The sequence below is a fragment of the Eucyclogobius newberryi genome, unplaced genomic scaffold (assembly GCF_026437365.1).
Source record: "Eucyclogobius newberryi isolate DKJ021-1_F unplaced genomic scaffold, fEucNew1.0.hap1 SCAF_2, whole genome shotgun sequence".
Classification (NCBI taxonomy): domain Eukaryota; kingdom Metazoa; phylum Chordata; class Actinopteri; order Gobiiformes; family Gobiidae; genus Eucyclogobius; species Eucyclogobius newberryi.
Window position 1 is genome coordinate 20,275,289 of NW_027315834.1, and position 15,252 is coordinate 20,290,540.

Consider the following 15,252-nt stretch of genomic DNA (forward strand, 5'->3'; position numbering starts at 1 on the left):
ACTGGTAATAATGTATTTTGTGTATTTTACTACGGTACTATATTCTAACAATAACCTGTTGTCTGTCTTTTGTCCTGTGATATTGGCAGTTTGCTTAAGTAAGATGTAGAGTAAGGAACGTGACTGTATAAATATCTTTGGCTCCTTTTATCATTTGCATATTGAGACATATTTGTTAAGCGTCAAGGCTTTATTTGGACTCAACTCTCAGTTGGGTCATACTTTACCAATGTGCTGTTTCCAGGTAACTTAACTAAAATGCATTGTAACGCCATTATTTCATTTTAATGCTATCTTGCGTTACTATACTACAATATTTTTGAGTAACACGTCAGATAAGCATTATTTCAAATCAAAATTTTGTACTTGTTCGCCGAGTGCACCGCTCAGGCCTTTACTCACTAAATCACAGTATCATTAATATAGAGCAAAGCACTCGGTCTACAGCCTGTTGCTTTCAAGTCTTTTCTTCAGACATTTTGGCCGTACTGTAGAAGAGTGGTCAGCGTTATGTCGGTCAAGTAATTAGTTTCTCTTTACTTGTTGTTCAAGGACCAGGACTCTGTAAATGAGATTCTGAATCTCAATGAAATAAAGTATAAAATAAAACTGAATTGATTTATTTTCATTAGATGGCAAACGTGAAACCTTTTCACTCTTCCCCACTCCCTTCATCTGGCTTTTCATCAGACTCACAAGGAGATTTGTGTTCTTCCATTAGGCCCTGCTGCCAGACAGAAGTATAGGGCTGGGGGAAAGAAAGTCAAGCTATTACGAATGCCCAAAAAGTGGTACCAAAAAGCTTTTTAAAACAAGCTTTACAGCCCAAGAGCAGAATGTTTGGTGAACTGTTTGGTCAGTGGTCACTGATGCTCTGTTTCTCACAGTGGGCACAGGTGTGGCCCTGCCGGTGCTGCTGGGGACAGAGATCCTAATTTCAAATGCCAGCATTCTTGTAGTGAAACATAAACACATATGACTTGGAATTAGCACTGAATCCTATAACATTTGTTGTTAATATTCTATTTAAGGTAGACTAGGAATTTCTGCATTATGGTCAAACTTATAGTATAATTTCTCATCACAGATTCACCAGGTGTTAGAGGCCACAAGAGGCTGTCAGGACGAGCAGTTTGTATTTTTAGATCTTTCAGGTGATCTCACTAATGAGACAAAGCTCTGTGGAACTTCTTATCTGCACTAGTTGTGCACGTGCGTGTGTGTGTGTCTGTGTGCGTGTGTCCTGGAAGAGGCTATTTGTTGAATTAGCTGGGCAGTGTTGAAGTATTCTGTGATTAAGTTTAATCCTGGAGTGCCCTTTCTCCATTAATACCTCTTGAGCACTTAGATGGTGATATAAAAATCAAAAATGCTATTTGATTGATGAGTAGGAGGAGCAGTAGTACCTTCAGAAAACATGTTTGGCCACTGTTGACTCATAATGTGAAAGAGTGCTGTTTGTGTGGACTGTAGTTGCTCTTGGAGAGAAGGGGAAGTGATGCGTCACATCTGGACAAGAGATTAAGCTGAGGGGAAGAAGTGACACTTCTCGATAGTGGCCATTTCAGCATGGGTAAATGTTCTGAGTCTTATTTTTTATTTACGGTAAATATTAAACAGCAACAAGTCTGTAGTTCATCAAATGCATAATCCAGTTTAATACATTTAGGTTATTATGAAACAAACAAAACTAGCACGACTTGTATAGCTGAAATATGTTTATTATTATTTAGACTATCTTTGGGGTTTAAGATGTTTATTATTGATTTTGTGTAGCTATTTGACTGTAAGATACCCTCAGCGACTGAAGAGACAAAGTGTGACCTAACAAATCAACAGGGTCTTGTCAGCGGTCTATTTTTGCTAATGCGTCATGTAATCAGGTGAAGCTGTTTGAGTCGATTGTGTCCTGGACCTCACTGGCCTCTTACTTTACCAAATACCGCTGATGCATTTGTTCGACTTGAATATATTTAAGTAGCAAACGGTCAGTGTCCTTTTATATCTCAGGTCCATAGCCTTTTATCACGCGCAGAAAAAAACGTCATACATCTTGTTTGTTTGTTTTGGTCCATGATTTAGAGTAGAACTAATTACACCTTACCATGCTAAACTCTGCCATTCTCTTAAGAGTACAGGCCACGTCAATGTCGGACAGGTTTTTAGTCTTAGCTTTAGTCTTACTTTATAATAAAACTAAGCACTCCACACCATATGCTAAAGTTTTTCTTTTTCTTTTCAGGTTTCCTATTGTTTAAGGACTTCTGTTTGAATGAAATTGACGAGGCAGTGCCACAGCTCAAGTTCTACGAAGAAGTAAGTCTGTCTTTGAAGTGTCCTGTTGGTGTAGCGCTGGATTAGACCTGTGTGTGCATGGGATGGGCGACTGATTAAGGACATAATCCCTAATTCAGATTTAGCCCAGGAAGGTATTTCAGTAGTTGTTTTGTGGCTCGTTGGACGACCAGGTGACTCTTGTTTCAGATTAAGGAGTACGAGAAGCTGGACTCGGAGGAAGAGAGGTTAAGCCGAAGCCGACAGATTTACGACGGATACATCATGAAGGAGCTACTGTCCTGTTCACATGTGAGCACACACTCCGCCTGGGTCAGAGCAGAGCCTGCGTGGCTTACTGGCACTGCTTAAGGACACAAGACAGGACTGGTGCACATGTTCTGTTTAGATGTTTGCGTGTGCGCTCAAAAAGCCATTTTGAAAAAATGTAGTCCATGTTGAGACAGTAAAGTATTATTGAGCTCCCATCAGCCTGCATCAGACACAAACATGAGGCAAATGGAGTACAAATGGAGTACTGGTTATTCATGTTCATCCATCCATTTGTACTGCTTATCCGTAATTCATTAAAATGTAACTCTTCATGAAGAAACCTTCTCTTCATGAAGATGTGGTTTTGTCTGGAATGTTCAGCAGAATGGCATCAAACGGTGTCAACTCCATGAGACAACCAAGTAACTCAAGTATTTTTGGCTATTAAAATAAGATTAACTTAACAAATTTTTGTGGAACATTCCAACAACACATTCTTGAAAAAGCAGGTGACGGACCCTCCTCCAGAAATATTATGCCGTGAACTATTAAAGTAACCTTTAACAAAGCTTGTGTGTACGGAAAGGGCTTTGTTTATCATAATTTCTTCTCAGAGTCATTAAAAGAGAGTACAAGACTGATGGCGCTCCCTGATGCAAATAATCTTTTTGTGTACTTAAATATGAGCAACAATAACAAATGGCTGGTTTTGCTGGGGAGCACCTATTTTCATTATGTGGTGTCCTTCCTAATGGCTGCACCCTGCTCCATCTAAAACTCTGGTTTGATCTATTATTAAACTTACTATTTTTAAATAACCAATATTAATTTTCTCTCTGACTCAGCCTTTTTCCAAGAAAGCTGTGGATCACGTACAGAGTAATTTGGCCAAGAAGCAAGTTCCCCCAACTCTTTTTCAGGTAAAAACTGCTTTTGTTTGCCTTTTTGTTCAATAGCATTTCTTAAATTTAGCTGTACTATGTATGCAAATATTATACAGAAATTGGTTGAATTTTTTTCTCTTCAGAAGCCCTGTAAATTCCCACATTTATATAAAAAAAAAACTAAGTAGTCTCTGATGAAATGCAAAAGGCAATAATACATTGATAATTAATGTTTGTCTGCAGCCATACATCGTTGAGATCTGTGACAGCTTGAGAGGGAAGATCTTTCAAAAGTTTATTGAAAGGTGAGGCGGTGGCAGATATTGGCTTATGGCTGTTAAACATTGACTCATTATATAATCAAATATTTTTTCCCTTTAGTGACAAATTCACTCGTTTTTGCCAGTGGAAGAATGTGGAGCTCAATATTCATGTGAGTAGTGGCTTTGGCACTCCTTAGGTAAACAAGAAGTGCAACATTGCTTCCTCTTTCATGATCCACTTAAGGTTTACCCCAAAACAATCCATGATGTGTCATCGTGTACATTGTCTTAAATCCGCGGTGCCCACACTGTCATAAGATTCACCTTTAGCTAAAGTTATTATTATCAGTGAGCGTTTAACAGGGTTTTTAATTATTTATCAAGCAGAAATGGACTATAGAAACCCTGTGTTATACGTTTACATTAATGACCTAATAATGAACCTGCAAAATAGAAGAGGAAAATAAGTTAACTGGTGCTTATATCCACTGTCACTTCTACACCAGACATGAAGTTGGTAAAAGCGCCCCCACTGCCTGAGAATGCAGTTGTACTGACATGCAAGAGTTTGAGGATTCAGTCTCGTTCATATGCTTTGTATTTCTCCAGCTGACCATGAATGACTTCAGTGTTCATCGGATAATTGGCCGAGGAGGTTTTGGAGAGGTGTATGGCTGCAGGAAGGCAGATACAGGAAAGATGTGAGTTCATATTTTCAACACAGATTTATTTGAAGAAATGTTTGCTAATCCAGTCATTTTGTATTTTCTCTTAATCAGGTATGCCATGAAATGTTTGGACAAGAAGAGAATTAAGATGAAGCAAGGGGAGACTCTTGCCCTCAATGAAAGAATTATGCTGTCACTTGTTAGCACAGGGGTAGGCGGTCAAAAGTATCATTATTTTGACAAAGGTTGCGCTTCTTCTAAAATGGTTTAATTCATGTATTATTGCAGGATTGCCCATTCATTGTATGTATGACCTACGCTTTCCACACCCCTGACAAGCTATGCTTCATCTTGGACCTTATGAATGGTAAAGTTTTAAACCTCCAAAAATACACAGTATATTATATAATATAATATAATATACAGTAGCTGACTCACCAGAACTGACTGCAAATATTAATAACTACTATAAATTGGATTGTTTTTGTTCTGTGTGAGATAGTGAGATATACAGAGAGAACTATATAGATATAGAGTAGATTAGATTACTACCATACACTGTTTCATTTATTTTATCTTTTTATTCTTTCTCTTTTTGTTGATACTATTGGAGTGTGGGTTTTTGACGTCGGGCACTTACTACGTTGTTCTTTGTATGTTCAGGAGGTGACCTGCACTACCACCTTTCCCAACATGGAGTGTTCAGTGAGAAGGAGATGCGTTTTTATGCAGCTGAAATCATCTTGGGACTGGAACATATGCACAATCGTTTTGTTGTCTACAGAGACCTGAAGGTAAAGAAACTATTTCTTTGACTGATAATCCAGAATTTTCTTTAGAACGTGCCTCTAATTGACTGGTTGCTTTGATAATAGACATATTTTTCTGGAAGTAAGGGATCAATCCATCTTAATGCAGATAGTACTTTGAACGTTGAGTGAAAGTGAGTGAGGGATGTGGTTTGGCTGTACAGCATTACCAGGCCAGAAGACAATGACACATTTTTCCAAGCCAACGGAAATTGTAGATTAAGTTGTGACTTAATGCACTCTTCAACAGTCTTCCCTGTACTGAGGGTGTTATCTCACATTCTGTATCAGCTTTAACCTCAGTATCCTGCTTTTTCTCTTTGTGCAGCCTGCCAATATCCTGTTGGACGAACATGGACATGTTCGCATCTCCGACCTCGGACTGGCTTGTGATTTCTCCAAGAAAAAGCCTCATGCCAGCGTGTGAGTAGAATGATAAATATTCATTACTGACGAGAGTAAAAACTGGTGGTGGTGTTTGACATAAGTTTTGCCTCCTCGTTTGCAGAGGCACTCATGGTTACATGGCTCCAGAGGTCCTGCAGAAGGGAACGGCGTACGACAGCAGTGCTGACTGGTTCTCTTTAGGCTGCATGCTCTTCAAACTGCTCCGAGGGTAAGCAGCCTCCCTCTTTGACCCTCAGTGCTGACATGCATCTCCCTCCCTCTCTCCACCACTCCCACTGTGTCCTGACTTCCTGTCTGGTTCTAAACCTCTTCTGCCACTCTCAGAAAACCTCTTTGAGTCCGTTCTAGCCCTTTCTCTGTGGTCCTTTTCTTTCTTTGCCTATTGGGTGTGTTTGATCTTGTTTAGTGTGCAGCCGTCTGTGTGTGTATTTGTTTGATCCGGAGTGTGTAAATGCCAGAGGTCTGAGCCCAGTAGGTCAGCGAGCATGGAGAGACGTAGGGCGTGTTTGAGAGGAAGGTGAAAAGAGAGGAGAGCGTGACGTGTCTTTCCATTGATGTTGGGCGCTGTCTGTTCAACACTTAAAAGAGGAATACAGAATGGGCCTTTCCTTAAATGTTGGCTCAAAGGGATTCTTTTCATTTAAACAAAAAGTATTTTTTGCAGTTTACATTACACTACAGACCCTGGACAGTAAAGGCTTTATTGGTATTGTCAGTGAACAAAAGAACCAGCTAGGAATGTGCTTTGATACAACATAAAACAAGAACTAATAATTATAAAGACTAAGTATGATAAAAATAAAAGAAATGCATAAAATAATGTTCGGTATTAGAAATAAAATCAACCCTGACTAAATGAAAATACTAAATATTTTCTATAACCGGAATAACAGTATAACAATAGCAGTGCAAATGACATGGACAGACTTGTAAAATAAAAATGAAGTGATGGCTCAGTTACACTTGAAACAGGACAGCTTCAGTACACATTTTGAGCAGTTTCCTTGTGGGCTGCCTGCGGTGCGTGTCTGACCAGTGCTGCGCAGGTTCACGTGAGTTCTTGCAATAACACAGACTTACTTGTCAAATGACCAATAACCGCTCTAGACCGCGGTGATGTCCTCTCCTGCTCCCACTGGGCTCTGATGGCATTGATTTATGACTTAGAATATTTTTTTACATTGGGTGTAAACCCGACTTTAAAAACCCAAAATTAAAGCCACAGGTGTATTAATTCCAGGGTTACCGGGTTAACGTTTTAATATGCTTGTCAAACCTTTTGAGAAATTAATTTTGTTTGTTTTTTTGAGGTTTTAATTAACAATTACGCAGTAACACAGCTGTTTGGAGACTGCATGTCTCTCCTAGTAACACTTGAGTTTTTGCGTAGCTGCAGTAACCATGTCCTACTTTTAAAATGACTTTTGTCTGTTGTTTAGACATTCTTTCTTATACAAAAGCTTTTATGCTACATCAAAATCCCCTTTCAACACATGTGAGCGTGAACTGTCTGTAATGTCTATGTCTCTGTGTTGGCCCTGCGACAAGTTGGCCACTGTCCAGGGTGTACCCCGCCTAAGGCCCGAAGTCACTGGGATAGGCTCCAGTCACCCGCGACCCCGAAAGGGAACAAGCGGTAGAAAATGGATGGATGGATGAAGTTTAATACCTTATTTTTTGTTGGGCATTGCCTGCACTTCCCAGATTAAAGTTCTGGACCTCACATGATCCCGTTAGGTCCCTGTAGAGATGTGACAATAATACTTCCCTCCTTCTCTTTTTCAGACACAGTCCGTTCAGGCAGCACAAGACCAAAGACAAACATGAGATCGACCGTATGACACTCACTATGGTAAGACTCGTCTTCCTTAAAGACAGGTGTGTCCAGTGACAAAAGGCACACAATGGAGGACACATGCTGTACATTATAAGAAGTCACTGTGTCAACACTGTAAGATTACTAGCCTTTACTCAACCCTGCTCACATGGGTTTGGTCCTGTTTACCTTACAGTAATACAAAATGCACACAACTGTTTATATGCGTACCACATTATGTGTATGGTGAGCAAATGGCTTCTCATATAGTATTTGGAGAGCTGGTTTCTCAATATCTTCTTAAAGCTGGGCCACCCAACGTTTGCTCATAAAAGATTCTGTTAACATTTTGAAATGGTCTAATACGCTGCTGTGTTACTTTTTGGAATTAGAGTGGATTTGCTGTGTGGTGGCGGCCCACCCTGGTCTATGCTCAGGGGCCATCTTAATTGCCAAACTCTGGAGACCTTATGAAAGGTGTAACCGAGCAGGGAAAACAACAGGAAGCAAAAGGCATGACGAGGAAACTCCAATACCGCCTTACTTTATGAGTTATAGATGAGGCACCTGAGGATGTTAACTAACTGCACAAAGTCAGTTGCATGTTTTTGTGTAAATAAGATACGTTTAGACTTTGAAATCTACAAAATGACATCTAGCTTTATATTTGTACTCCCCCTGAAGGAAGTTGTAGGCATTGTTCATCACCATTGAACCATTTATTATCCGTAAAATAAACAAGACCTTAATCCAGAACTGCATTCCATCCAGACAGTCTGTTTTAAAGTTTGTGCTGTGGAGACCTTAGACTTAAATGTTTAAGTAGATTTCTTGAACAGGAAGTTGGGTGAATGTCAGATTTTTTATGTATTATGTTCTGCAAGTTATTATACATTTGTATCTGATTTCAGTAGAATCCAACTTTTTCTCTCTCAGTGACAAGTAGAGACACTTTAGACCCAAATGACATTTTCATTCCTATTGTTTATTCCAATGAAACATATTTTAAAGAATACCAATGGTTAATAAATATATTAATGGACAGTTATCAATAGAACATATAATATGGCTATTTAAAATGTTATCAGTTTGTTCTGTCTCCCTTTTTAAAAAGAACCTGCAAACTTTGGGGACCCCAGGTTTGGGTTATGACCCCTTGGTCGGGAGTCACATAAAATTAGAGTTTAACTGCTGTCTTTCCAAATCTAAAAATACTGCTCTATATGTCTTTGTGTTTATTTAAGATGATTAACAGTTTAGTTTCATTAAACAGACGGTGGAGAGCAGGGCTGAGAGCAGAGCAGGACAGGCACAGACAAAATGAGGAATAGCAGGACTGAACCTGCTCGATCTAAGATGTGGTCACAGATCAGACGGAGCGATCCATGGCACGTCTGCATGAGATTAATTGATTTGAAAACAAATGTTCAATTGGGTACAAAAAGTGTCAAATGCTTTTCCTCGCTTGTTTCTGATTAAACTTCCTCTGATCTCTTACAGAACGTGGAGCTCCCGGACTCGTTCACTGCAGAGCTCAAAGACCTGCTGGAGGGTTTGCTTCAGAGGGACGTATCCAAGAGGCTGGGTTGCCAGGGGCAAGGGTAAGGAAAATTTACTTTCCAAATTATGTTTTATACAATTTAAACTGGTAATACATGTATGAATATATATATATAAATGTGTTTGCAAATTCAAACATTTGACTGTAAGCCATGAATTGTAACCTTGCTAGCACGATGAATTCTCCCAATTTTTCTGAATTCACAAACTCTTGAGAATGCATTAGGCTCCTGCTGATTCGTTTGCAGTCCGCCCCAGTAGTAAACGGGCCAATCACACAGCATTTAGGGGCCACAGGCGGGACTGGACAAATCACAGAGCAGCATTTTGGTTTGGGTGGAGGTAAAAACTGAACCAAAACAAAGATAATTACGTCGACAGCGCTTTGCACATTTGTAGATGAGAAGGACTGTGCTCTTCTGAACCCTGGATTAAAAAAATGTTTAGATTTTTCTGCTGCTTCCGCGGTTGTGACATTTCAACCAATCAGCGTCAAGTATTTTTTTTGACGACATAATGGCTTTCAGCGAGAGACTTTTCAGATTGATTGTGAAGAACTCAGTTGAGAGTGAGACACAGATCCATCTGGCGTGAGCCAGGTTACACAAATTGAACTTTGTACAAACACTTCTCGTGGTAAACAGCACCACCTTCTGTTGAAAGTAACAATCGCTGCTCCCTTTTCCACGCAGAGCTCAAGAAGTAAAGGAACACCAGTTTTTCAAAGGCATCGATTGGCAGCAAGTGTATCTGCAAAAAGTAAGACACACCAACAATAGAAAATAATTATTGTATTGGATTCAGGGTAATTTATGAATCCTGAAATAAAATAAACAATTGTTTGATATAAATTCCTGGTCAATGTTATGGCCATATTTATAAGCACCATTGATCCTAATGGTCAACTAGTTGCTATGGTTACAAGTACTACTCTGAAAGCTGTCACTGTTCTGCGTTCATGGTTTCCTATGCTCTCTCCTGCTGCCTCCCCTGCAGTACTCTCCCCCGTTAATCCCTCCCAGGGGAGAAGTAAACGCTGCTGACGCTTTTGATATTGGCTCTTTCGATGAGGAGGACACCAAGGGCATCAAGGTACGACTCTGCATAAGTAACTGCTCACGAGATCTATAGTGAGGTTCTGATCTCATTTGTGTTCAAAACAGCCCTCGTTAACATTTATGACACATGCCCTAACATTCCCCCGCAGAAGAAAAAGATATTGTTAACTAATTTGCAGTGTGACTATTGACAGGGAAAAGACATTTTTTACTGTTGTTAATCCATCAAGTCAGAGCATTTCCCATTTTAAAATGAATCAAATTCCCTACAGCACACAAGCTAAAATGCCAATATGGATTTCAAACAACTCAATCCATCATTAACAATTTATAGCCTATTAGTGACCCCCAAGCTGTCAAATGAGATCAAATGTGTGTTCATGTTGAAGACTACCAGGCAATATCAGGAATATTTGTTTTACAATATGATCCCACATACATTTTCCAGTCATTCTTACATATTTCTTTCAGTTGCTGGATAGTGACCAGGAACTTTACAAGAACTTCCCCTTGGTGATATCAGAACGCTGGCAGCAGGAGGTGGCAGAAACCGTATACGAGGCTGTGAACTCTGACACAGACAAGATTGAGGCTCGCAAACGGGCCAAAAACAAGCAATTAGGCCACGAGGAAGGCAAGTCAAATGTTAAAACTGTAACTCTGCACAGTAGATTACATCGCTGACATTTTCTTGTGCATGCACAGATTATGCCTTAGGAAAAGACTGCATAATGCATGGATATATGCTTAAGTTGGGGAACCCCTTCCTAACCCAGTGGCAGCGCAGATACTTCTATCTTTTCCCAAACCGTGTGGAATGGAGAGGGGAAGGCGAATCGCGGGTAAGTTACCCAGTTCTTATTTTTATCATGTACGCCTTGTATTGCTTGTCAATTTGTCAGTGAATACATGTCTGTCTGTTGTTGTCCGCCCTCATTAAAGGAATCCTGGCTAGCACAATTAAAAAAGCTCAGAGGGGTGAGTGTTATATTTGCCAGGTGATAATATGTCCTGTTTTAGAGCCCGTCATAGACTCCCTGCTTCAGTCTGTAGCGTGCGTGGCTCCTTTGACTACCTCCTGCGGGTAGAAACACAACAGCTATAACAAGAACTGTTAAATGTTCTTTGAGGTCAATGGGAACAAACATTTGATGTATTCATTCATTTAGATGTTTTTTTTTTTTTGATAAGGACATATACACCAAACATAGATGCACATCTAATGCGCTCCTTGTCACCCTGTTTTATGTAGAGTTCATACCATTGACTGATCGATACTTTCTCATCTTGTTGTTACTAGGGTAGTAGTTGAAAGGGGCTTTTCCGATTGCATTTGAATAAACAAATTCACTGGTTTTGTTGCGCTACAATCCCTATTCATGTCATATAAAGCAGATTTCAGATTAAATACATGTGCGCTAGTGTGTGTCATTCAAATAGGAGTAAACCGTAGTCGTGTAACGTGATTGTAAACTCTGTCCTGCTGTGCTTCTGTTTTACACTCATTGCCCTGTTTCTTTCCAGCAAAACCTGCTGACGATGGAGCAAATAGTGACCGTGGAAGAAACACAGATAAAAGACAAGAAATGTATCCTGCTGCGCATCAAAGGTGGAAAGCAGTTTGTGCTGCAGTGCGAGGTAAAAATATTTAGCTGTTGTGATTTCTCTGTTAATGAACCTTAAAGTAAAGTAATTTTTGTCATTGGTAGAGCGATCCTGAGTTTGTGCAGTGGAAAAAAGAGCTGACTGAAGCGTTTACAGAGGCCCAGAAGCTGCTGCGTCGTGCCCCCAAAGTCATTGGCAAGGGCAGGGCTGGAGTGGTTGAGCTGTCTAAACCTCCGCTCACACACCGCAATAGCAACGGCTTGTGAACCCGCCCGCTCATGTCCATTTGTGCACACAGTCTGACACACTGCACACTCCTCCCTGTTTACTCACTAGCCTCAGGACATTAGGACCTGAACCCTGTCCATCCCTCGGAGCCCGACTCCTGTGTGTGTTTACGGACCTACGGCACGCAGCCTGCTTTGTGACCAATCATCTGTTGTTTGTACCTCCATGGGAACTTGGCCGTCATCGTGATGGAGTATGAGAGCTGGAAATCACATTTAGAGGTCTTCAGCATGTAAGAGGCCTGAGTGAATGGCTGTGTCCAGGAAAATGTCCCATGGCTTCATTTTTTAAAAAAATTGCTTTATCTTAACAACTATTTCCCCACACTTTGTACCCAATTCAAATCAGAAGGCTCACATTGAACCAGCTTTACTGTGGATCAGATGAAAGACATTCCCTTTTCCTTCAGAAGAAAATCTGAAAAGTATTTCTTATGTATATGTGTATTTTTGAAAGGCCTAACTTAGAAAAAATGGCTTCTCAAAATGTTGTTCATTGTGTCTGTAACCATTCCTCCCCTCCACAAGTGAAGTGCGTGAAGTGCCAACATTGATGTACTTGAGACACCTGGACACAACAGCCTGGTGGTGACTTTCATCACAGATTCACAGTGACGGAGAGAACGCCGGGTGTTAATGGTTCAGTCCTGATCATTCCATCGCCAGGAAGTGCAAGGACCTCAGACTCTTCTGATTGGACCTCGGACAGTCAGTTACTATAGAGACTGCCCTTCCATTGGGTGACGAGCAGCAGTTGGTTACTATGGGAACCCTGTAGACTGGTATCCAAGGACAACATTGTAACTTGGGCTACACTGAGGTGAAAAAATGAAGCAGAACGACAGAACAGGGAGTGACTCTTTGAGTGTATATAAGTGACTCTTTCTCTGTGCATCTCCAGTGTTTTAGTCTGCTACAATGTGTGTGCATCATCCAGGACTTCTCTGTCTGCCTGTCGTGAGTTGTCCATGTATTGGGCTTTTGAAAAAGGGGCTGGGTCACTTCATGTGGGTGGGAACAAGCAGTGGAGCTTTCGATTACTCGCAGCGTGCATAACCTTTTTGGACAGTGTCTGTTTAGCTGGGCTGAGTGAGAACTTTATTTTATGGGCCAAATGTTCTCTGTGTGCAGTGTGTGTCTGAAAAGTCATTGTGTCAATCATTAGAGAAACAATCCACCTCTGATTTTAGTTTGAGTATGAAGCGGACCTCCTGAAGATAATTTAAAGATTATCCACTCTTGAATCTGTTTAATTCATTTTAGGGGCATTTCTAGTTACTTTTGATATGGTTTGAAATGTTCTTCTATTTGCACTCTTTATCCAGCCTTGACCTCAGCTTGTTTATTCGTTTCCTTAATGTAATTGAAAATACCCTGAAAAGAATTGTTTAGTTCTGATATAGCACTAGCTACAGAGCAACACTTCTCTATAAATGTTGTATGGGTCCATGACTCATGACAGACCCAGTCAAGCCCAATATCACGTTATTAGATTAACTGTTCAAACGGCCCTGTTACAGGCACATCCATATCACAAGTTCCTCCTCAATCTCCAGAAATGGTTCTGAGGCTCTTAATGTAAATATCTGAGTTGTTTGAATTTGAATAGTATGAAATTGTTGAATTGGGGAACAAGTGCTTGTATAAAACGGTTCACATTACCTTCCAGTTGGCCACACGAGTCAATCAAATCTGTTTGCTTCAATTTATATTTACTTAATATCAGCAAACATGTCATAATTTTAGGTATAAACAATTTTAAAACTTTTTTATGAAATTACTGCACACACATTCACAAATGACAATTATAACGTATTGGAGTTTTAAGTATTTGATTTGTCAGAGTTTATACAGAAGTGGACAGTAGCTTGAGACGACAAAACAACTGAGAATGACTCGTGTCTGTTAAATCACTCTAGTCAGGTTTGCATTGCTGCAGTGCTACTGTTGTGATGTCCATGTATTTCCACAGTTAATGTTTGACTTTATAGGAAAGTGTTAATTGGAGTGCATATGTGATTTATTTTCTTTTTTTCATTTTTTTACTCTTTATTATTCAGGGGAGATTTGTTGTCTAGAAAAATGTGTCACCTTTCAAGGTGGCTTTTTAATTTTATAAACCAAAATGGTTTTGTGGTTTTATTCTTTGAAATTCAAGTTGTTGCACCTTCTAGCCCACTGTGTTACTTATTAGTTATTAAATGTGCCAAATAACTTTGAAAGCTTGATGGGAACCAATTTGGAGCCGTCCTCCAGGACCTTTGGCCCCTGTCACTGTGGACTCTGTGGACTTGTTGGGTCAGCAGTTCAGTTTTGGTTCAGCGCAACAGTCAGGAGCAGGGGTGCAAAACTGTGACCAATTGTGTTTTTCAAGGACTGAACACAACCGTGTGCATAAGTCAGACCTCTACCAAGTTGCCATGAAACGTTCACCCCAGTTCACCTCTGTGTGTATGTGTGAGCAGATGTGTGCTTATTGTATGTTTGATCCGTGAACTTTTGTGTTTGTACACAAATCTGCCCAGATACCGGCTCAACAAGACCCTTCAAAGGGTGTGGCATATAGGAAAAATTAAAAGTATATATAAATATATGTGTATAATATGAAATGAACATTTTCTCTAGATTTATTTAAGTCCATTATGTAGAAAACAGAAATTGTTGCCAGGGGTTTGATGTGATTATATGTTTGTTATGAGTTCAGCTCAAACCTTGCACATAAACACTTAAGATATTGTACCTGGAGTAACAGATGAATATTTTTGTTCAAATACCGGACTCTTTCATATTTATTGTGGAGACTTTGGTGGTAGATCCTCCAGTTTACACCCAACAAAACCCCCTTTTCAATGTTAAACACAAGTACTACTGGCTTTAGGTTATTGCCATTCAGGTTATGATGATGCTGAAATATAAGTGATATTATTCAACAATTAAATGAATTTTATTTCAATGAACTTGTTCTTATGGTTTCCAAAACAGGAAGTTGGACTGCTTGTGCAAACAGTTCATGAATAAACATTTTTTTTCTCGTGTTGCTCGTTGTCACATGTTGCTTTGTCGCTGGAAAAAAAACGTATTCTTCTTTGAATGTGACCACTATTGAACATCTACACAGAACATGCTGTCATGTATGCTATGTGGTGGTGTAAGTCCCTTATTCGCTCAGTCTTTTATGATGATGTCCTTCAAAGATATTGCTCAAATGCCAAGCACCATGATTCACAAACAAGAAATGTACCCAATGCCATTTCTTTTCCCACAACCCATGTAAGCACAACAGTAACCCAAACGCCCTCTTTGATGTTAAGATAGAAGATAACTGTCCTGTAAGCACACGGTCCTAA

At 39.9% G+C, this 15,252-nt stretch overlaps 1 protein-coding gene across 2 annotated transcripts in view; it reads left to right on the forward strand.

Annotated features, from left to right (window-relative positions):
* The window catches only part of grk3 (G protein-coupled receptor kinase 3), a 33,185-nt gene extending 18,327 nt beyond the window's left edge, over positions 1–14,858 (forward strand). The window contains exons 3-21 of one of the 2 annotated variants that reach the window (XM_072454225.1): positions 2,243–2,316; positions 2,485–2,586; positions 3,393–3,467; positions 3,675–3,736; positions 3,813–3,864; positions 4,304–4,395; positions 4,474–4,573; positions 4,651–4,729; positions 5,026–5,156; positions 5,500–5,594; positions 5,680–5,787; positions 7,365–7,431; positions 8,896–8,996; positions 9,648–9,714; positions 9,952–10,047; positions 10,485–10,647; positions 10,719–10,855; positions 11,538–11,651; positions 11,723–14,858. In XM_072454225.1, the coding sequence (XP_072310326.1) occupies positions 2,243–2,316; positions 2,485–2,586; positions 3,393–3,467; positions 3,675–3,736; positions 3,813–3,864; positions 4,304–4,395; positions 4,474–4,573; positions 4,651–4,729; positions 5,026–5,156; positions 5,500–5,594; positions 5,680–5,787; positions 7,365–7,431; positions 8,896–8,996; positions 9,648–9,714; positions 9,952–10,047; positions 10,485–10,647; positions 10,719–10,855; positions 11,538–11,651; positions 11,723–11,884 (1,877 nt within the window). In that variant the 3' untranslated portion in view covers positions 11,885–14,858. Of the gene's footprint in view, positions 1–2,242; positions 2,317–2,484; positions 2,587–3,392; positions 3,468–3,674; positions 3,737–3,812; positions 3,865–4,303; positions 4,396–4,473; positions 4,574–4,650; positions 4,730–5,025; positions 5,157–5,499; positions 5,595–5,679; positions 5,788–7,364; positions 7,432–8,895; positions 8,997–9,647; positions 9,715–9,951; positions 10,048–10,484; positions 10,856–10,955; positions 10,992–11,537; positions 11,652–11,722 lie in introns of those variants that run through there. The other variant, XR_011928131.1, reaches the window with a different exon arrangement.
* Positions 14,859–15,252: the final 394 nt, after the last annotated feature.